General features: G+C 39.9%; 1 protein-coding gene across 2 annotated transcripts in view; it reads left to right on the top strand.

Annotated features, from left to right (window-relative positions):
* si:cabz01090165.1 (uncharacterized protein LOC100333421 homolog) overlaps positions 1-24,474 on the top strand; it is a 131,328-nt gene that overhangs the window by 47,862 nt on the left and 58,992 nt on the right. Inside the window, exons 2-3 of one of the 2 annotated variants that reach the window (XM_044355350.1) lie at positions 15,685-15,964; positions 19,599-19,799. In XM_044355350.1, the coding sequence (XP_044211285.1) occupies positions 15,698-15,964; positions 19,599-19,799 (468 nt within the window). In that variant the 5' untranslated portion in view covers positions 15,685-15,697. Of the gene's footprint in view, positions 1-15,240; positions 15,965-19,598; positions 19,800-24,474 lie in introns of those variants that run through there. The other variant, XM_044355349.1, reaches the window with a different exon arrangement.

The following is a 24,474-nucleotide window of genomic DNA, read 5'->3' as shown; positions in this document are numbered from 1 at the left end:
GCTGAGTCTATATAGGCAGGTCCTCTTTGTTCAGCTCGCTCTCTCTCTCTTTATTCATCCATTCATCCAAGTTACTTTAATAAATTCACATGTAGTACATTCCTACTGGTGTGGTGTCCATTATTATGTTCGGTGTTTGAGCCAGCCGTAACATAATAATGGGGGCTCGTCCAGGATATGAACATGGGACCTCTTGCAATGCGTTTGGCCAACATTTCCTATTGATCCCTTTAGGTTGATCATCTGTCTGGCAGGCACCTGTGCTGATTAGTGGGCTGAGTCTATATAGGCAGGTCCTCTTTGTTCAGCTCTCTCTCTCTCTCTCTCTCTCTCTCTCTCTCTCTCTCTCTCTCTCTGTCCATCATGCTGCAGCAGCATCTCTCTGGTGCTAGGTATCTGGTCTTCATTTATTCATCCATTTTCATTAAGTTACTTTAATAAATTCACATGTAGTACATTCCTACTGGTGTGGTGTCCATTATTATGTTCAGTGTTTGAGCCAGCCGTAACATAATAGCGGGGGCTTGTCCAGGATATGAACCTGGGACCTCTCGCAATGCGTTTGGCCAACATGGTTCAAAACTACAATTTGGACATTCACCATAAGAAAGGCCAGGAAAATGTTGTAGCTGATGCTCTGTCACGTGTGTACAAATAATGTCACATTTAAGTGCCATCTTTATGGGGGGAGGAGTGTTACATCCTGTTTTGTTTTGGTGTTTCCTATTGATCCCTTTAGGTTGATCATCTGTCTGGCAGGCATCTGTGCTGATTAGTGGGCTGAGTCTATATAGGCAAGTCCTCTTTGTTCAGCTCTCTCTACATCTTCTTAGTTGCTGAACTGCAAGTGTAAGAGTTGAGATGTATTGTACTGTAAGGGACTATTTGTAATATATATAGCCTCATTATGAGGGTGATTGTGAACATCTTTTTGTACTTTGTCACTGATGTTACTTAAAGTATTTATGGCTGGTGACCAATGAGAGTAATCTCTATGAAGTGAAGCATGGAGAGAGCACAGCGAGCGAAAAAAACAGATGATAAATAAAACAGAAAAAATTAATAACCACTTTAAGATATTGTTTCCTGTAATGTACCAGCAGCAGTGAGCACTGATCCTGAGTGTTGATCCACTGCACCGCTTCCAGAGATAACACGATGAAGACACAGACCATTAGTTTGCTGTAATGACTGATGGCCTAATTCTGTCAAACCTCCCAGGATGTGTGAAAGAGACACAAAATCACATCACTCTGCTGATATTTCTGCGGTGCATTAACTGACGAGAGCTTCTCCTAATTGATATCAGTGAACTACCACCATCTCTGACTTTAACTCATTCTGATTGGGCTGGTGGCTGGCAGTGATAATGGTATTCCTGTTTGTTCAGGAGATGAGCACTTCAGTCTGGGAAATGCAAATGCTGTGATAATGTCACCAGAGGGGTCCTGAAGCCTACTGAGATTACACACTGTCATTAGGAATCTACAAAGATGACTTCCTCCCTCGCCGCTGAGAGGAAAGCTACACTTGAAATTAGTTCCTCTTTTCCTGGCTGACTTCTTTTTTTTTTTTTTTTTTACCAAACTATCAATGAGTAAAGTGATTTGAATTTAAAGCAGGCAGCTTCATAAAGTAATACATTAACCAATGTTAGTGAAGAAGCTGCCACTAGATTAATATGCTTACCATTTTACCTGAAGGTTGCTAGATCTCCCAAAAATAAGAAAATCAATGATATGTGTGTCAAGAAGCCCATGAACAACTTTATCAGATTACAACCCAGTCGCCAGAAGAAAACGTTGACATTGAACATTTCTGCAAACCACAGAAACGTTGAATATATACATTTCAACACGTATAATACGTATCATATCAACATTTCTACAAATGTATCATATTGACATTTCTACCCATTGAATAATGGTGTTTTATGGTGTGACAATGCTGTGGTTAAGGTCTGGTTAGGTTTAGGCACAGTTAGGGTTAGGGAAAGAAAATAAAATAAAATAAAAACGGCCGATGTCGTACTAAAAACACTCGGTTTTCTCGCCAGAAAAACGGCTGCAAATGTCCTGACGTCTCGCTAAAAACACCCGCTTTTGTCATTTGAAACGGGAAGCGGACATTGGTTTCAAGGTGGTCTCGAACCGTGTTCTCTGCTGACTTCCAACTAGCTGCCAAGAAAGTGTCCGCTGTCGTCACCAGTTCCATAAGACCAGGATCTGCTAATTTTGCTCATACAGTCCATATTACAGTACACTTTGACACTGAAAAGACCCGGCTTAATGGCTGAGTTGCCTCCAGTGTCAACCATGTGGTCATAATGATCCTATAATAATTATAAAATAACTCTCAAGTAAGTGTCCTTATGTATGAACCCATGTTTAACCTTCCAGTACTGAGCAGTGTCAGTTTGAAACAAGGTCTGAAGGAGAAGAAGAGGAAGTTCTAGCGCCTCTCTGGCCAACAATAAGCGTCAACATCGGCTGAATCAGTTCCACGAACACCATCGCTTGTATAAAGTGTAACTTCCTACTAGATTTTCTTTAGAGGAAAAGCATTGCTCTCAGTGGTTTGAAAGATAAAAGTCTGTCAAACCTCTACTTTTTTGTGGTCTGGTTCAGTCTGTGGGGTAGCATTGCACTATAGAGCACTGCACAGTGAAGTGCTGTAATGCACAGAGTGTGGAAAGAGCCTGTTGTTACCAGTAGTTGGCAGCACACACAGGGTTGTTAGACTGGATGCAGTTACTCTCTAAAAAAACGCAACTTCAGATACATAATATGTGGAACAGGAGACAGTGAAAGCATGCTCTTTCAGCATAAGAGAAGCTGTTAAATAAAGGGACTAATGTGATAATGTCAGTCAGATGTTACTCAGAAACAGCCCGCATGTTCCAGTAGCCTTCCCTGGAAACATAAATAAATATCAGCATTGATCAGAGCTGCTGAGTGCAGGTTGTTGAGCTGAACAGTTAACTTCCATCACATTATTTGTTGCTTCAAACAAGGCACACACACACCAAAATCACTGATTGCGTGCAATCCTGTGATCAAACAGGAGCAAACACAATGTGCTGTCTGGACAAAAGCCAAAATTCATTGATTTGGAGAAGTGCAATGTGAGTGATCAAAGGCTTATTAAATTGAATTTTTATGAAAGGAGAACCAGATTTCTGTTTGACTTTGATCTTTGTAGCCTTTGAGGCAGATTCTGCGCTGCTGATGAGCTGCGTTCACAGCGAGCAGAGCTGCTGGACAGTGATTGATATTGGCTGCAGTGGCATTAATATGAATGACAGTTTTCAGGCATCCATCACTGCAGAGAAAAGAGCAACAACAATGATGAGCCCATGTGTAAGCTTTGTGCATGTACATCCACAATGCATGCTGAACAGTGTCCTCAATCCAGTAGATGTCAAAAAACTTGTAGATAATGATGGTTTTATATGGATAGAAGAAGAACAAAAATATTAGCTTTCAAGTCTCCTTCAGCTTTTGACATGTCATGTATAAATTAATATAAAAACTTTTTATTCTAGCCTGAAAACATCCACAGTCCACTGACTCATGTTTGGTAATGCTACCTTAAATAACCTTACTGCAGTGACATGTGTAGTGGTACTAGTACTGTTTCGTATCACCAAATAATGGAAAAATAGTAGGTCAAAATAACTACTTGATAAAATCAATCGTGGTCATTGTTAAAAGGAACCTGTCATTACAGACTGTGTAATAATGTCACACTATTTCCTCTTTTGTTGAATAAAAGTCATGTTTTTTCCATTTGCTGAAAGGACTGATGCTGTTATTTTTCAGTCTCTCATGCGTCTCTCGTGTAAATGCAGAATATTTTAGTGCAAATGTGCGTTCTCACCTGTAAAATCATTCTCACCTCGACACACAAACATCACAGACATGCTAGGTTGACCCTTAAGGGCAACACACACATCAAAACACCTGCACTTACAGTATGTAATCCTAAACACCAGCCCTGCATTAAGATATATCACTGTCCTGTTTGCAGATATCAGATATAAGCCTTGATGCTGCAAAACAACATCAGTTTTTATCACATTCACTCCCCAGATTGACAAATCCCAGCTACTGTACTGTTAAATACTTCTTCTGTCTTATACAATATGGCTGCTGTGTGTCTCCTGTAAGTTTTTTTTGGAATTGTACCCTAACCTCAACCATCTGGTTATTATTGTAAGCATGATGATTAAGGTCTCCTCAGCTTAAGGAAGTAATCATTTTAACCCAAACCATGATGATCTTTCCCTAAATGTAACCAAACCTGCACTGTCACATTGTTTCTATGTGCGGTTCTGCAGTGTTTGGACCAACAATGTATTTTGTCATTTAATTTGGAGGATTTGTTGCATAATTTAAAATGTTCAGATATGAGTCAATCTTACAGACAGCAAGCATTTTTTATACTGCATTTGAAAACAGATGTTTTCCTGTAGGTGTATTTAAATATCGATGGTCGAAGAGCAAAACCTCCTATCTGAAAAATGCACTTTTTTGAGAAAACTTGTTTAAAAAAAACTTGTTTTCTTGCTATTTGTTAAGGATACCCAATACACAATACACTGTTTTTGGACTATATCACTTTATTATGTGGCATTGATTACGGTATGTTTGTATGGTTATTACAGTATTGTTAACACATAATATAGTAATATAGTCCAACAACAGTGCATTATGTATTGGGTATCCTTGATAAGTGCAAGAAAACAACAAGTTTTTTTTAGTTTTCTCAGATAGAAGGTTTTGCTCTTCGGTCATCGATTTGTACTATTGAGCCAGATGTGGTAACTTCTGCAGTACTGTTGGGTGTAGTTATAGTGCAACAGAGCACACTATACTGAGGAGTCACCATTAAGTTTAATAGACTTAAAACTTTGAAACTGAAGAGGTCAGTTAAACAATGCAAGAATTATTTAAATGATTATGAATTAATCAGCATGGAAAGGAAGAAAAAAATACAACTCCCATGAAAATTTACCATTAAGGCAGAGCAGCGCTTATGCATTGTAATTTTCTTTTATGTCGATGATCATTTTACAACTTTTAGTTGTAATATGTGCTGTCTAAAAGCAGCTTTCTGCCCTGCGGTTATTACAGATATGTCCGACCTTAAACCCACAATTATCTGGGGCTCATGGGAAATGATGTTCTTTAAAGGCTGTTAGAAAGGTAAATATTAATAAATAATGGTATCATCATCCTTCTCTATTCATATGGAGTGAACCAGAGGACATACTGTTGGGTAACGTTATGTTCCAAAGCTGGATTTCAGTAATTTTCTTAACTACAAATATCAGAGTCTTATTTCTGTTTCGTTTCCACCCCAGGTAGACTACAGCAGAAACCACATTAGCAGAGGCCTAATGGGTATCATTTAGACAACAGATTACACAGATCATTACATACATTCAGGATTCTCTACATTGCAGAGATGCAGCAGAGGTTTTAAGCAGCCTTCTGTCTGCAGACATCTCACCATGTCATTGGTATGAATAGTAACACACAGTCTGTATTAATATGAATGAATTCTGCTCAGACATCCTCTACCAGCGCCGCTCCATCATCACTAGTTGGCCCTGTGGATGTCAGTTATTATTGATTTTAATCCTATTTGAAATGCATCATTCAGGCAGCATCAACATTGAGCTGACTGTGTCAATGGAGCTCTGTGAGGCAGACAGACACACACAGACAGACAGACGACAGGCGGAGAATCAGGCAGGCATGATGTGGTGGACTGATGCGGCGCTGTACCGATGACATTAGGTCGCTAATGTGTAATAACCCGCCCAGGAACTACAGATGAAAATTAGCTCATTAGCTAAACTCCGGCACATTAACATTGATGTGGAAATGTTTATTAATGTTCACTCAAATAAATAAATAAATAGAGTATTGAACAAAATAACTATCATGGCAATCCATCAAACTGTTTTTGAGATATTTCAGGCTGAACCAATGTGTTCGGCTGACTGACAGACGGACATTTCCATCTCTAGACCCAAGCTGCTAGCATGACTAAAAACCTCATATTTTGTTACATAAAGACAGTATAAACATAAGCATAAAAAACATTTATCTTGCCCATGTTGCTACAAGAAGAAAGTGTACGAAAACTAGGACCTTACAAAAGCGTTCTCATTATGTTATTATGATGAATAACTTCAAATTTTCTCTCAAAACATACTGCATTTGCTGTATATAAATGTGATTTCTAGAAGACAGTATTGTTATAAGAATACAGCAAAGACATTTAATTACAAAATGAAAGCAGTAAGCTACAGTTTCAGCATGTAGAATGTTAAAGGGGTAATTCTGTATGGATTACAGCAGTGAGAGCATGTTCAAGATAAGGATGATAGCAGCAGAGCTTATTGAGACCAAGAAGAAATGAGTTCAGAATATTTACAATATGATAAATATGAAGTGTTTGTCCCTGATTCGCCTCCTTCAGTCCTCATGTTTCTTTCTATCTGGTGTCTGTCATTCTTTCTTTCTCTGTTTCTCTGGTTTCAGCAAGTATGCGGCTCGGTTTAGCACAGTGGCCTCCCCCCTTTTTCCATCAGCCTTGAGTGTGTGTGTGTGTGTGTGTCTGTGAGAGCACATGCTTGTTATATGTGCGTGTGTTTTTGTGTGTGCACGTTTCAGCTGATGCGGTGCAACATCCCCACCAACTGGTCGGTAACATAAATGTTGTTTCCTCTTTCTCCTGTCTTTCCGTTCCCACCTTGCTCTTGCCCAGCCTTCTCTTCTTCAACCTACTCATCCTCTTCTTCGTCCTCTCCTCCCTCTCTCTATCCTTTATACTCGCCTCTTCCTGGTTGTGCTCCTCCTTCTCTGTCCCTCCTCTCCTCTCTTCCTCCTATAGTTTGACCATCTCTCAGCGTATTTCACTTCCTTCCTTCTGCCCATTTGTTGTTCATCTCAGTCTATAAGCTGAAATAATTGACTGGCCCCTCAAATGTGTGTAGGTGTGACTGTGTTTGTGCTTACTGGTGTGTGTCTTCTGGTGTTTTTTTGTGTATGAATGACTTTATATGAATAAACATTTGTCAAAAAGCAAGACAATTAACTTAAAAAAGAAGATAAAAGCAAGACAACTGGATAGAAAAAAAAACAAATAAGTAAAAGAAACACCAGGATCTAGCAGCAGTGTGTCAGGTAGATGAGTGAAGAAGGTGGACCCAAACGCAAGAGACAGCAGGCAGGCAGGCAGGATACGATGCAGAATAGTTATTGAACAATATAAAGTCACTGGAGACACTGGGAACAGGAACCAGGAACAAAGACCACAAACGCAGGAACACTGAAGATACTAAGACACAGGAACAAGGGACAGAAACACAGGAAATAAACGCAGAACAAACGCAGATGACTCAAAAAAGACATGAGGTAATCAACAAAGGTGGGGAAAACCCAGGAAGTAAAGCTAACAAGACACAAGGAGAAAACATTTCAAAATAAAACAGGAACTGAAGTAATCAGACAACAGGTGACACAACACACAGCCAGACTGGGAGCTGATAAACTGAGGAACACACTAGGAGCGGGGCTGGGGTAACAAGGGTGATGCAGGGCAGGTGAGAGGAGGTGCACATAAACACAGGAGGAAACACACAAGGGAAAGAGAGAAAACCAAGAGAACAACAAGAGAAAAAACAAAGTCCAGGCAGGATGTGACACAGTGCAAAAGGGACGTGTGTGTGTGTGTGTGTCACAATCCATGGGAGGGATGTGTTGGAAGCCACAGCTGTGGAGTAAAAGCTGTTCCTCAGTCTGTTTGTTCTGGTTTCTGAACCGTTTGTCGGACAGCAGCAGGTCAAACAGGGAGTGGCCGGGGTAAGTGGTGTCTCTGATTATGTTGCTTGCCTTCTCTCCAAGTCTGCTGGCATAGATGGTGTCCAGTCGTGGGAGCTCCATCCCGACAATGCACTGAGCCGCCTTCATACCACACCGTGATGCAGTTTGTTAGGATGGTTTCAACTGTGCCCCTGTAGAAGTTCAGCAGCAGTTTCTGTAGGAGTTTGGTCTGTTTCAGCTTCCTGAGGAAGAACAGTCTTTGTTTGTGAGGTGTTGATGGTTCACGTCAGCTGTTTTGACATGATGACTCCAAGGAACTTTAGGTTTTCCACACTTTCCACTACCTTTCTATGTATGTGGAAGGGGAGGTGCACTCTGTCCTTAGTTCTTCTGTAGTTTATAATCATTTCTTTTGTTTTTATTGGCGTTAAGGACCAGGTCGTTGTCCTTGTACCACTCAGTCAGATGATCCACTTCAAGCCAGTAGACCATTTCTTCATCATCTGATATCAGGCCAACCTAACCCTAACCCCAAACCCTAAACCCTAAACCTAACCCTAACCCTAAACGTAACCCCAACCGATAACCCTAACCCTAAACGTAACCCCAACCGATAACCCTAGCCCTAACCCCAGAAACAGACATTAGTTTACAGTCAAGTGACAAAGGCAAAGTAGGAATTATGACTTGTCCTTTGGGAGCAAAGAAGGAAGTCACCTTAACAAAATAATGAGTTTAACCCAAACCTTGAAGTTTCCATAACCTGAGGAAAGTTGTGTTTGTGCCTAAACCTAACCAAACCTTAACCGTAAAACTGTTTGTTTTGTGCTTTTGCTGTGTCATTTTGGAGGTTAGTTACAAGACAACATGTTTTGTTGATTATTTGGAAGACTTATATTTTGTCTTTATGTGTTACCTGTTCAGCACCTGTGAGCAATTTTTATGTTGCACTTTAAAGCGGCTTTAATTGCTTTTTTTCATAATAACAATGTATGAGCTGACAGTACAGCAGTGTGTTGGCCGTTGCTCATATTGATGAACCCACAGAGAATTATCAGCAACTCTGCAGCTCCCCTAAGCTTTACAGAGCTTTTTAGCGAGTTTCAGCTCATTGTTTAGCTATCCAGCTGCAACTTTACTGTTTTGGTTCACTCAGTGCCACTGCAGTGCTGTTTTTGGCTGCAGCAGGCAGCTGTTTTCAGAGAAAAAGCTCTAAAAAGCCACTGTACACTACCTGTTCAGCAGCAAACGGCGAACAGACACAGTTAGCTGTAGACTAGCTGGTGAAGATAGTGGAGCATTTAGCAGCTAAAAAGCCAGATATTTCCCTCAGGAGTTGGTAGACAGCAGGCAAAGGCAAAGCTAAAAGAGAGCAAATACTGGACTTATATTCACCAGGTGGACAGAAACACGACTCCAAATGAATGATAATGTTTCTCTTTAACTGCTGGATGTTCAACATCTCAACTTAAAAGGGAATGATATGTCGTGCTGTGTTCACAACTTGTTTCCACTGAAAACAAGAGGCCAAAAAAATTCAGTTAATGCAGAGTTGTTATTTTTTGTAAGTAAACTCACAGCAACCTGTACAGCTGTAAACATCTCACCAGGTGTCCATGTTCTTAATCCTGCCCGCAAAGCTCTGATTGGCTCAGTTGTTTCTCCAGTTAGCTGTCAATGAGCACAACACCAGAAATATTTAAAACAGTTAGAGGTGTGGGCATCGATTTAAAGGTCTGGAACCACACAAGCGTTAATTGTGACTATTCTATCCAGGTTCAGTGATTTCCAAAAGATTTCTCCAGGTGCTCCAGTTCCCTCCCCCGTGATGTAAAGACATGCACGTTGGGTTAATTTGTGACTCTTAATTGTCTGTTGGTGCGAATGTGAGCATGAATGGTCGTCTGTCTATATGTTTGCCTCTCATGTAGCATTACTTTCAAGTCACAGAGCTGAGCATCTTAAACTCAGAAGGTCATTTAACAACATTTAGTGCTCGTTTGTAAGTTTTATATATACTCAAATGAAAGATTTTTAACACGTTTCCCAAGTTACAACTCTATTTCCTAATCCAAATAAGATGGTAGCCGCAAATTACATGACCTTGCCTCTGTTTTATTGGTTTATATTGATGTTTCTTCCTATAATTTCTGATTTTCATTCAAAATGACACATATTTTGTTTTACTTGTATAGCCAGGATATAGTGCTTTCCATTCCGGCTATCCATTTTTAGAAAAACAGATACTTAGTTCTGTGACTCAAGTGTAATGTGAAATATCGCCGTTATAAATGCTTGTGTTCATGGATAAAAATAAATGGATGGAAATAAAGAACAGAGACAAGCACAACAAATTAAAACGTTGATTCTCTCGTTAGTGTCTCTGTATGTTTGGAAGTCAGTGTTAATTTAACAGGCTGTTCCACCAGTCATGAAACTCAATTGATGTGTAAATTAACATGTCAACTTCCAATCATATGTTTCATTATCATCTCATGTATGTAATGATCTCTCCATTTTACAAATGACACATTGCACATGGATGTCATTTCATTATCATGTGTGGGGGGAAAAACACATGTACATGTATTATTAGACACATTATTTTTACATATGAAGAAGATGATGATTAGGAAAACTTGATAGATAGATAGAAGTGGGCAGAGATGGGTGGAGTAGAGAGGATCGGGGGGAGAGATGCATAGAATAAATAAAAGATGGAGATGGAAGTTATTTGGAGAGACGGAGGAATAAACAATCTTATCTAGACAGGAACTGAGAAACAGATGCAGAGGGATGGATAACGACAGTGATTCAGACAGAGGAAGAGAGAGCGATGGTAGGATGGGGAGGGAAGAAGGATGAAGGGAGGGTGTGTCAGAGAAGAGAGGAATGACAGGAAACAGCTGAAAAGAGTTTAAGGAGAAAGACAAACTCATATTGGAAAAGAGGGATGACAGGAGGGTACAGGCAAAAAAAAAAAAAAAAAGATAAGTGGAGGGATAGAGAAAGGGAGCGATGCAATTGAAATGAGAAGCACTTTCAGTTAAGGAGGGAGTGATGAAAGGGACGGAGGAGAGGGCGACAGAGATGGAGGAGTGCCTGTAGTCTGAAAAAGAGCTGCTTTGCAATTTTCTCACGCTGAGCCGGCCTGACTGAACAAATTAAATCTCTTCTCAGAGCACTAGTGTTCCTAAGAGACTCAGCATCACACTGCACCTAAAGTCTACTGCAAAATTAAATAAAGATCATCTTATAAAAGTAGACGTTTTAGTGTTTCATCCACAACGTCAGAACTTATCTTATTGATTGTTTACTATTATCTATATATTTTCACAAATCTGTCCTTAAAGCTATAATATGTAATTATTCCACATTAAAATGTCTAAAAACAACTAGACCTATGTTATATATGTTGTTGAGTTGTGTACTTACATTATCCCAAATGTTTCCAACAATTTTCAAACTCAGAGAAATCTGTAATTTAATCAAAGTAACGGACCGTTTCATTTGGTCGCCTGTCAATGGCGTCATACCTCCTCTACCAAAGAGTAAACACGCACAAGATGCATACGGCGGCGCTGTGTTTGTCCACTACAATGGCGTCTACCAAAGAGTAACTTACACACATACAAGATAATACATCGGCGTTGTGGTTGTTCCACACAAACTGTTATAAATTGAGTTTTATTCAGTTTTAAGTCAAATTTTCATGATAAACTTTGATCGTTTTTAACTATATCTTTTAGCCAGAAGAAGGATTTTAGTCATCTGATGTCTGGATCTTAAGTTATCAGAGAAATAAACTGGACAAACGTTAGCAGCAGCTCAGCTAACAGCCCCTCCAGGAAGTCCGGTGGTCGCCAAACATCTTTGGAGAAACATTGATTTTTTAGGTGAAACAGCTTTAATTAGTATTTTAACGATTTTAATCTGTGTGTACGTTTGTTTTTGGAGAGGAGGAGACCCCTCACGGCTGAAATTACGTGTTTAAACAATAATCAGGAGCCCAAATGAATATTGAAACATGTTTTTTCTTGCTGTTTCATTCCTCCTGTTCATACTGACCATTAGAAGATCCCTTTATAATTCACTTACAATGGAAGCGATGGGGGACAAATGCAGCATTAACATATAAATTACATATAGATGATGTACTGTACCAAGAGCCATATGTTGTGAAGTTATTAACTATATCTACAATGATAGATGAAGGTCCCCGGGTTCACTATGAGCTTTCTGGTTTCAATATGAGCATAAAGTGTTGCAGAGGGGATTAAATGAATAAAGCAATAAACAAAACCAGTCTTGTTTTTTTCCTATATACTCCCCATGGAACCCACTCGAAAATGAATATTTTCGTCCATAGAATTTCTGATATTACTGAGCCTGGTGAAGACAGGAGCAGCCACAGTGGATGTCGAGTTAATCCAGTTTATTATAATTTTCTAGTGGCAATAATAACATGAATTTTATAAGTTGAACATGGTGACATCTGTAAGAACAAGCGGTCACGGTGAAGTGGTCATGAAATATGAGTAGTCAGATGATCAGACGGGTTGTAAACAAACCAACAATTTATTTTTGAGGTGTAAAGTGAGCCTACTTGAAATGTCACTAATAACTCACTGCATGCAAACTACAGCAGGTACAGCTGATCAAAGTCGTAGCTGTGATGGATGTCGGCTCTTTTACCCCTCCTGTTTCTTCAGCCCGAGTTCCTCCACCTTACTCTTGAAGAGCAGGACAGATATGTTGGAAGTAATTCATCCATTAACCTTTCACTCCTTCCACGAATTGCCATCACCAGAAACAGAAAAAAAGCTTTTTCTCAAATTGTTCCAGAAAATCACACCCACTCTCTTCCTCCTGTTTGGTACCGTAAAGCCCTCCAGCAGGTATCCCTCCAAATCTGACAGAAGCTCACGGGGGGCTAATTTGTCCACATGCTAATGTATCTCTCAGTGAGGTGAGAAGTGGAAATAATTAGGAGAGATGGATGGAAAATGAAGTGACCGAAATTACATTTGTAGTTTGTTTTTGTTTTTTTTCAGGCTTGACTGAGCTGATTCTTCTCTGAAAAGTCAGTTTCATGTTTTACAGTATGTCTTCAGGGGAACATGTGAGACTCTTTGAAAAGAATTACTGAATTACATTCATCTGACGCCCACGTGTTGTCTACTTCGTCCCGATATTCTCTCAGATGTGTTTGGCGAAAAGGCAAAAACAATTTCAAAGAAAAAAGATGCCTACCGACCTGAATAGATGCTCCAAAAAGAAAAAAAGCTTTATTGAGAATAACACAGTTTTTCGGAGGTTTTCATCAGGTCTACTCAGCATGTGACGACAGACACAGACTATACCTATTTCAACCAAGGTGTAAAATCCCAAGTCAATGACAGTATTCCTAGATAGCAAAATTGCTGTGGCCCAGATCCGGCCCACATACTGTGTGGAATGATGGCAGTCGGGCAGACCGCTCCTGTTTCCCAGATCTGGGCCACAAGCAAGCCGTATATCAACTAGAACTGACCCACATCCAGAGTATACACATACCTGAGAGCACCGCATCTTTGCCAAAAAAGGCACACATTTGATTTGGGATATTTGGGCCATGTTTTTACACTATTTTACATCTGGGCCAGAAGAAGAAGGCCAGCAGTGCCGCATCATTGCCTGAAGTGGTCCGCTACCGTATGCTATCTGGGTTGTCAGTCACATCAAATACTTCAGTCACTAAAAGCAAGCTCAACCTTTATATTGTGAAAACGTTTCACCTTGAATGCGACTGAAATTCTGTGAGGTTTAAAATATTTTCACTCAAGTGACAAATGTGTGAATTCCAGATGTTGTTCCTTATTGCCGGAACATCTTCCCTGCTCTCATTCCCACCGCGTGAAGACTCCTCAATTACTCATTGACATTTCAGTGTTGGGTTTTGAATTCTCCTGATAATTTCCTACTGAATTTATCTCATATCTCCATTACATCTCTCCCCTTTTACTTCCTCACATTTAGCTCCGTATCCTGCACTCTATGCTGTTATGAGGACATTCGCAGACTTCCTGTTCTGTTCTGTTCTGTTCTGTTCTGTTCTGTTCTGTATGCCGCGCGGCAGTCGAGTGGAGTCGAGGCACAGTTTGAATATTTCAGCACAGTAAATAAAAGACTGTGTCTCTTTCCGCTGTTATTTGCAATCGACCTTCCTCCAGTCACCCGGCATCAACTCAGAGGGACTTTTCAGAGGGTGTGTACATGTGGGAGTCCACACGCACACACAGGCGTGAATGTGAGTGTGCCTTCCTTTTGCATATGTCATTCTCGCTTATGTGTGTGCATGTGTGTGTGTGTGTGTGTGTGTGTGTGTTCTTTTTCTCCTTGTATGTATGAATTTATTCAGCACTCAGCACTGAGCTGAACGTACAAAGCGAACGGAGAGGAAATCAATATCAATGTAAATGTATTCCTTTATTGCTTCGGTTGGAAAGTTGGTTTAGTCTCATTTTCATGCATAAAAAAAAAAAAAAAAAAAAAAACATCTATGAAATTTATGAAGTGAGACAGACAGCCACGCAGAGCATAATTTGTGTTGTTTAATGTTCTGCTTAGATTGTAATCATGAGAGTGCAGTGAGCTTAATTGATGATATAAGCACTGTTTACTTTCACTTTCCCAGGACAACTTACTCAGCAAGAAAAGAAAAACTCCTTCAGTTTACCACCCTCCTCCTCCTCCTCCTCCTCCTCCTCCTCCTCCTCCTTCCTCTCTCTGCTGCTGCTGTCACTCCCTGCTCTGCCTCTCCTCTCTCATGAAGCTTTTATTATAATATGTTTTGTTCATCTTTCATACAGGAAGGATTTTTGTGTTGTTATAAGATATAAACAAGACTGTGATGTGAATTCCTGGATATTAAATGTTTATTGGCAATTTTCTGTAGCGTACTGAAGTAGCATATCACATGACATGGTTAAGCTACGTTTGAGTCTAAAAAAAAGCTTATAAATGTAGTTGTAAGAACAATACTTTCCGATGTTTGATTTGACTGAGAACTTAATTGATTTTAATTATCTGTTAACTAATTATCTAATTATCTGTTAACCCCCTCTGCTTTCATCTGTTTCTTTCCGCAGATGTCTGTAAACATATGGTCTCATCCATATGTTTACGTAGGGTTAGCATGCAAGGCTAAAAGTCAGCTGTTATATCCGTGCTGTGACATCTTCCAGAGCTCACAAACACCGTAAACACACCTGTCACCTGCGCAGCATGGTGCTGTTAAATGGGAAACACCGTAGCTACACCTTATTCTTATACAGTCTATGGGCTACATACAGCACGGTGCAGCTATGCTAACGATGCTAGCCATTGTGTAGGCAGGGGAAAAAAATGGATCTGTCACATCTCTTGTATCTGCAGGTTGGTTGTCCTGATTTATTTTGAAAGAGCAATGGCCAATGAGGAAACTCCAATACTGGGCCGGCCAGCCAATGGTGTAACTTCATCACTCAGTCAGTCAGTCAGTCAGTCAGTCAGTGAGGAACAGTCAGGGGTTATAGGGCTGTGTCTGTGGCCAATGTCACATATTCTGCAGCTTTTATCTCTTATACTGTTGCTGTGAAGAATCATTTTCATCCGTGGAGTTAGTGTATATGACAGTCTTAAAGGGGAAAAAATGAATCTACAAATCAAATTAAGAAGCGATGACTTGGACGAAGCTTTCAGTTTCTACATTTGAAACTCAGTGGGAACCCTGGAAGTCATTAACAGGCCTCTGAAGGATTGAGAGTTATGTGCAACAAGCTGCGTGAACTGACCTCTGCTTCCGTTCCTCTTTTCTCTGTTGCAGCAGGAGAGTAACCATGGATGTCGTCTCCTCGCTGGTCCGCCCTCTCCTTCTCCTCCTCGTCTTCGTCCTCCTGTCCTCCCTCCCCTCCTGTTCTCCCTCCATGCTGTGTCCAAAGCGGTGCACCTGCCAGAACCTGCTGCCGTCCTACACGGTGCTGTGTGCCAAGACGGGTCTCCTCTTCGTCCCGCCCAACATTGACCGCCAGACGGCCGAGCTCAGGCTGATGGACAACTTCATCACGACGCTGAGGCACCGCGACTTCGCCAACATGTCCAGCCTGGTCAGAGCTCATTTTCCTATAAATCTCATCATTTTTTTTGTGTTTTTTTTTTTTTACCTTGCAGCCGTTCATGTTCACTTTGATTTGAACAACCAGTAAGTTTCTGCCAAGCATTTTGATAAGAGTGTGATCCAACTGTGCTGTTGTTTTGCTTGATTTATTGCTGTTTTGCCGTTTTGTTTTTGTTTGGGTTGCCAGCAAGCTAGTCAACAAACACATTTGTTTTTGTGTGTTGTTCTGAGTTGTTTCATTCTATTTCAACACGGTTGTTTTAAAGCTGTTGTCTCAAAGCCTTAAAGACCATATTAAATATATCTATTCTGATATATCTATTGCAGTTATCTCCACCTGCAGTAAAATGCCGGTGTAAGCAGCAGGTATACATCATTTATCTAAAGACTATCAAAAGGCATTCTGTGAAATAGTAGTGGGACATCTGTCGCTGAAGCATAAGGACGTGAGGAAGGCTGAGCAATGAAAAGAGTAAATTCCATCACTTGTAGGGTTGTAACGATACACAAAATCCACTGAAACAGTTTAGTTTTGCTGCAGTGGAAAAAGTTAAACAAACTTTCTGTTTCCTGCAAGGAGTCAGGACACCTGCTGACAGCTGTTTTATGCTGATTTATAGTCTAACTGTATATAAAGTAGTGTAAACTAGCTCCACCTCCAGCAGCTACAACAGTAACATGCTGCTCTAACACTGATGCTTCAGTATAATAATCTAATGATGTCATATATAATAATATATCAGTCAGAGGGACCAAACCACTACTTTTACTTTCATATTTTTTAACTACATTTTTCTTTTCTCAGAAGTGGTTCTTATGATGTGCTGTTTATTGTTTTTCTGAACGGCTTCACTCAAAGGCGGAGTGAAAAGCCGACCATCACAGGGCAAGGTGACGGAGAGACGTGGTATCATTTTACTAGAGATATTTTAATAATAGTGTTGCACTCAGTCAGTGTTATGAGTCTCTCGTTTGTCATTTTGACAGCAGTGACACTACAGGGAAACCAGGGTAAACAGGCTAACTCGGCTAAGCCGGCTAGCATACACCTGTAAGCATGCTATAGCTAAGTGGTGCGCTGCCAAAACGATCCGGGTGGAACTTGAGCTCTAGAAGTATGGTTCTGCATGCTGGACTAAGTGGATTATTAAACTGTTTTGACAGTAATTAGTAAGTTTAGGTCACAGAATGTATTCCCTTATCACTTGAGTTCAAATAACTGCTGGAATAAATTGAACATCTCAGATGATGGTGTTAGCTGATTCTGATGAACTCCAAAATCTAAAGCACAATCTGGACACTGCTTAGGAGCCTAGGCCACAGTCCAATGAAGTACTGTTCCTATTGGGTTGGTTCCATTCGACGTTCACAAGTACTGCAATGCGGCTCGAGTTACTAAGACTACTACACTACCTCCTGACTATCAGCTAGGTTGTTAGGTTTTGTCAAGGATTTATGCATATGTAGTAGCGCACTGGGAGAGCGAGGACGAGTACCAACTTCCAGTGTCTCTAATCACCAGATAAGATAATAACAAGAACACAGTAAATTATTATTATCAGTGTGTGTTAAAGAGGTCTCTTCTCCTCCTAGAAGTATGTTAGTACCTGACAGAGCCCCAGCATCAGGGCAGGTACACCTCTCGTTCGAGGCAATACCCCTTCTGTCCTAACCCATCTAATGTTGGGGCTTCTCTTGAGAGTAGCACTATTAATACATTACAGAATAGTTAATATGCAAGGGGCCTTATCGAAATATAATTAAAGAAACCTTGGATGAGTAGAGTTTAGCAGCCCAAAAGATGAGAGGAGGTTTCTGTCTTTCAGAAGATCAAGATGATCTACTTGGATTTATTCAGCAAAAAAGCAAAAGTACAAAAATACAAAAAAAATAGGAGGTAAAATATCAAAAATCCACCGAAGAGCTCCGCTGGAAACTGAAAAACCTGTCTTCCATCTCTGTCGAACCACAAGATACACGTCCTTTAATACTCCAGGACAACTGTCCTATCAGCTATCTGCACATATCATGCGTATATTGTTTAAAAGCATTTCATTGGTTCACGCATACATTCAAAGATATACATAAGAAGCTAATATGAGAAAGAAATTCAACAAGTCATCTTTACAATAGTGGCTATGCACGTAAAGCTCTTCTCATTCAGTTTATTAAGACAGACATACACTGACCCCCTGAAAGCTCTGAATCCATCAGTCCAATGATTGATAAGTCGAACACAGTTCAAGGTAGCTCCATGATGAATTATCAATGTCAGAAAAATACATACAAAGATACAAAGGTATCTTACAGTAGTCTCTTAACTGCTAAGTCCAGAGAGTCTTAATATATTATAGCCTGGAGCCGTCTCTGTAAGATCTCTATAAGAAGAGAGTCAGAGAGCAGCGTTCACCAGACAATAACTCCATACACCGGCTGCAATTAAGAGAGATGGATGCAGCCTCTCACAAGACAGTACGCTCATATCCTGGAATAACATCTCCTTGTTCTCGGCGCTGCTCAGACACCCTTTTTTTCTCTCCTGGACAGAATGCACACAAAGGCTCCTGCCACTCTCACCTTACAATGGTAAATGTGAACAAGAAATTGAAAGCAACACTGTGAGGAGAATTTTCATGTTTATTCCACACTGAATGCAGAAAATATGAGGAACATCTTCTCCTTCCAACACAAATCTTACGGATTTCACCAATTAATTCCACTGCAGTCATGGAACGGAGGCGCACGCAGCACAAAAAAAAAGAGAAATACCAACATTGTGGTGTTTAAACGTCAAATAGAGACTACCCGCCACAGCTGGAGACTTCCTCTGCGTTTGAAAAAATAAGTTTCCTCTCCAGTGTGATCACAACAGCACAGATGATGTTTGCTCTCACACACACACACACACACACACACACACACACACACACAAGGCAGCGTGGGAAATGAGGTTTTAATCATTTGGCGGTGAGCGTGACAGAGGGCCACAGATGTCTCCGATGATCACGGTGCATCTCCAAAAACAGGTTTAACAAATGTGTGGGTGTTGATTGAACTTTGCTGGGTGTTAATAGAATATATTTTTTTGCATCTTCACACTTATTGGAATTCCTGGTACAGTCGAAGTATTTAACAGCCTACAAACTCCTGCTCTTGGCGGTGTGTTTTCTAATAGCATTATTTATTAATGAACCCTAGATTTTTTACCAATTTGTCTGTAAGCCAGTGCCTCATCTGACCCACAGTACTCTAGTATTAATTACTAATTTTATTATTAATGAAGGGTGATGGGGTGGCTTGGTGTTTAAAGGCCATCCTGTAACCTGACTGCCGGTCTAATCCCCACAGCCCTGAGTGTCCAACCTGCTGAACCGTCCTTAAGTGAAACATTGAATCTCTATTATCTCGAGGGTGGTGGCTCATCAGCTAACCCTGACCTTTGAACTCCCTGCACAGGAGGACAGAAAGAGTGTCACTCTAAAACATGGTACACCGTTTGACAGAAGTGAAACCTTACTAAATTATTGCTAGCATGAAATTAAATCGTGGCGCTTTAAAAAGAATAGAAATTGGATAACTTAGTTGACAAATGTTTTTTTTTAAATGTTTCTCCGCATGTCCAGATACATCTGACCCTGAGCAGAAACACCATCAGTCAGATCCGGCCCTACGCCTTCGCTGACCTCCAGGATCTCCACGCTCTCCACCTGGACGCCAACCGCCTCACCACCCTGGACGACTCCCATTTCCAGGGTCTGGTTAACCTGCGGCACCTCATCCTGGCCAACAACCAGCTGCACAGCATATCAGAGGGAGCCTTTCAGGTACGAATACTATACCTGAATCCTTTCTATGAAATGCATGTTTTGCAGTGATATTGCATGTTACTCAAGTCGCTTTTACTGCACTTATACTGTATTTATTTAAGAACTACACACTTTATTAGGGACCAAGCCCAAAAGGGCGAGGACCCTATTGTTTTTCGTGTTTGTTTGTTTCTTTCTTTCTTTTTCTTTCTTTATTATTATGCCACTTAAACCCTAAATTTGACTCCCTAAACATGCTCAAAAACTCACCAAATTTGGCACGCACATCAGGTCTGGTGAAAAATTTGATAAAATGTAAAAATTAACCCCCAAAGTGCCAAAATATGCTCTCTAGCGCCACCTATGTAACTAAAATGGCTGCCACGGCTCGTAGGAATGTCGTAGAGAGAACAAACCAAAACTCAATTATTTGTCTCATCAAGACCTACAAATCATACACTGACACCCCTGACCTAAATCCAACAGGAAGTCCGCAATTAGCCTTTCAAAATAAGACTTTGCCCCAATTTTGGCCCCCAAACAAACACTAAACAAAACTGCAGTTCCTGGAATGGCCATTTGAGGTTCTAAAAGCGAGTCAATCTCCATAGACCCTAATGTTAAACTGCCCAACTTAACAGCAGAAATAAACATGTTTACAGCTTATGTATATAGATATAAAAGACTCATTCTAAGGTAAAGAAAACACAACAATTCTTATTTTCAGATGATCATATACTAATTAAAACATACTTATGAATATTATATTCCATTTCTGCCAATAGATCCAACTAAATCTCACACACTGGTCCTTTAAATAAACTGTTAATGTTGTTGAGCTAATTTTAGGTTCTTTACATAATGGTGAGACGCTCAATCTACAATAATACTTTATATCATATAATTCCATCCCTATCTTGTGTAGCAGAGTGAAAAAGTACAAAATGGAAATTCTCAAGTAGTACAAGTACCTCAAAACTGAAGTAATATACTTGAATAAATGTACAGAGGAAAGTAACTGGCCGGGCGTTCGGTTTTTCTGGGCGGGCCTGGTCCCCCGGGGGCCGTTACTGGTTGGTACTGTAGAGATAAACTAAGGCAGTATTTTGTAGAATTTAATCAACCTTCAAAAATCAATAAATCCACTCATTCATTCCTCCACTCATTTAAACCGAAGCTACTTAATGGCCGTGAAACAATGAGGCATCAAAAATGACCCATTAAAGTTCATTAACATCTTTATTATTTGAGTTATTTGAGACATGAATGCAAATTTTGACCCTTGGGGGCTGCCATATATAAGTCTAAAAGGAAAAACAGAGTAGTTTTTGATCATGGAGACTGAAGTTTCTCTTTCTCTCATTTTTACTTTCTATTTACTTACAATTGGACCACATCATTTAGACAAAATTACCCAATTACCCTCTGCCTACATCAATTGTAAATCATACTTTCAATTGAAATCTAATCTTTGTGGTGCTACATATTGAGTTTTGGCTTGCCAATAAGTAACAAGAATTTAGTATTTTATATTATGATTAACTAATTGCCCTAAAAAAGGACCAAAACAACTCTCTAAAATATTCTTATCCTGCTGCTGCCCACTCCACTCAGACAGTTTCTCTATGCTACAATAACAAAGTCATAACTATTTTAAACCCCCAACAAATGTAGATCTGTGCTGCCAACAAACCTCATGATTCATCAGCCAAGCATTCAACAGACTGCATTTGCCAAGAATCTCAGTCCCGAAAAAGTTATTGCAAAGTCATTTAAAGCTCCTCAGACTGGCTGTGATGGTGCTGAGGGTCAAGTGCTTTGTGACATTTCTGGTTCCGACTCTGAGGTCCAACAGAACCAGCCAGCCCTGCCTGCCTGCCTCCACTGCTGGGCCGGAGAGCTTTTTAATAACCTGTCCCTCAAAAATAAACTGTTTTCCCCCTCTTCGTTAAATTACATTGTCCTTTCTCTGCTCATTAAAAGTCCAGCACTGAAATATCAAAGAGTCCCCTCAGGATCTCGGCTCTCAGACTTCTGCAGGACTTTCATGAAGAAATCAGAGAGAAGTGAACCCTGAACTCACTAATGGACCGGACCTTCTGAACTTCAGCCAGAACTTAACTCTTCATCTCTCGCACACTGTGTCATGCTCCATTTCACCCTGTCTCTCCATCTCCTCATGTCTCCCAGCTAAAATACACTAATTTTATTGTCAAAGAATAAGTAGTATTTCTCCTAATACATTATCAATATAATTAAGATTAAACAAAAAAGAGAACATCTAAATGAAAGGTAGAATTCCACAGTCAACTCAGTTTAGTCCAAGTTAATTAATATATATATAAATATGTACAGTACTGTGCAAAAGTTTTAGGCACCTTAGATGTTTAGATTCTTATCCATTATGCAATACCATCAGGGAGGTGTCTGATCAGTCCCAAATTTATTCATGACATGACAATGACCCCGAGCATACAGCTAGAGTCATAAAGAACTATTTTCAGCAACAAGAAGAATGATGAGTCCTGCAACAGATGGTTCGGTCCCCACGGAGCCCTGATCTCAACATCATGGAGTCAATCTGGGATTACATGAAGAAGCACCTGGGACGGCCTAAATAATAAATTCACAGAAGGACATTCTTTCTCCAGGATGGTTACAACAACCTACCTGCAAGTTACCATGAAAAACTGTGTTAAAGTGAACCGAAGAGAACTGCTGCTGTTTTAAAGGCAAAGCTGCTCACAGCAAATATTGATTTCATTTAGGTTTCTGCTGTTTACTCAACTTTGTAAGAAGTTAATTGATAAATTAGTACAATTCATAGCAATATTTTTGTAAACAATTTACTTTTAGTGCCTAAAACTTTTGCACAGTACTGTATATTTGCAGAGAGGAGCTCTCATTCAGTCACTTGACAGGATACATTTTCCACATTATGACAAATATTGCAGATGATAATACAAGATAAATTTGACAAACTCATTTTACCTGAATGCCAAAAATACAACTGAACACACTTTTTAACAGTTTTTTTCATTTCATAGACCAAACAACATATGGTTTAATCAGAAAAAAAAATATTGTATTATTAATAGATAAATTGCAGCCTTATAACTATTTGGTTATTGGGTAAGATCTTGGTCATGGTGGAAAAAAACCAGCATATGTTTATGATTTTATGACAAGCAACTTCTGTACAGATTGCAAAGCGCATTGAGGCAAATTTTGTGATTTGTGACCGTCCAGTGTCCCTAGGACTTACTTTCATTTTGGATGAGTCAGCACTTCACAGTTTATATCTGATGTCAACATTTAGTGTCAGTGCAGGAAGTAGTTTAGTAGTGTAGTGTAGTAGTGTTTATTTAGTGAGTTGTAAAGTAAGGGTGTGGAGTTTAGGGTGGTGGATGGGCGTGTAGCACATCTGACTTTTATGTAGGAGACCAGAATTTGTTTACAGACCTGCAATTTTTTTACAATAACAACAATCTTTCCCTGACTTTAAACATGCCACAATTGCCATGTTCAGATATTGTAGAAACAAATAAAATAAGTCAATATGTTGGCATTGAATGTTAAAAAACGTTGTCAGTGAACTGCAGTTTTGCAGAATTCATCCATTATTAGCGTTCCTGTTTGGTGATAGGAGTGGTGCGTGTGTGCTTGTGTGACAGCTCAGATTTTAAAAATAGGAACTCCAAATCTTTCTGGGTTAGGGTTTTTTTTTTTTTCTCTCCTCTCATCTCTGTACAGCAATGGCGTCATACAGCTTCACAAACAGAAATGTTTTTAGATGAAACGACTTGTCTTAACCTCAGTTTATAGTGACTTTCATTTCACTGACTTTGTTTGCACCATCTCTAAATTTTGCTTCACATTCAGTCACCTTTAGGGAAGAAGATGGGATGAATGAGTGTGTCTTCTCACCAAAGGAGACCATAGCTGTGTCTCAAATCACATACTTCTGTTAGTATACTTTCATGTAGTACACTGTGTACACTATGTACTTACTGGCATAGTCTGCAAAATTTCTACAGCGTAGTGTTGTCTCAAATCAAACACGGCCGTTGTGCACTTACCGGAAATGACGATCGCAAATTAGCATTAGCTAGTGCTAGCATTCACATTATCGTTCATGCTACCAAATCATTACAGACTGCTAAATTAACCTAAAAAAACATACTGATGGCTTATATCCGACAACAGTATAGTGGTGTTTAGTGCTAAAAAAACACATGTATAACTTACAACGTACCCGACCGCCATTTCCAGTTTGAAAAGTGGTCCCTCCCCTTCCTCTATGTAGCCAAGATGGTGACCATTGTGGGCGAGAAGCGTCCATAGTTCCTTTTTGACCGTTTTGAGTGCACCATCTGGGTACTCACAGTGCACTGCATTTTTCCATACTTCTCAGTGTGAACACACTAATGCACTCAAAATGTTAAGTGTAAGTACAGAAGTATGCGATTTCCTACCAACACTCAACATTGGTTTCTTTTAACCACAATCTTTTTCTAACCTTAACCAAATAGCTTTAGCTCTCTGAACTTAATCAAACCTTAATCTTGAGGGTGGCAGATGAGAAAATATTATTCTATTGGCAGCAGACTCCATCCCCTCCTAACACTGAACGTCAACATGAGTGATTTTCAGAAGTTTTAACAAACAACCAGTGTTGTCATTTTTCTTGAGA

The sequence above is a fragment of the Thunnus albacares genome, chromosome 6, assembly GCF_914725855.1.
Source record: "Thunnus albacares chromosome 6, fThuAlb1.1, whole genome shotgun sequence".
Classification (NCBI taxonomy): Eukaryota; Metazoa; Chordata; class Actinopteri; order Scombriformes; family Scombridae; genus Thunnus; species Thunnus albacares.
The sequence above is the reverse complement of the archived record's forward strand: the minus strand, read 5'-3'. Positions and strand labels throughout refer to the sequence as shown.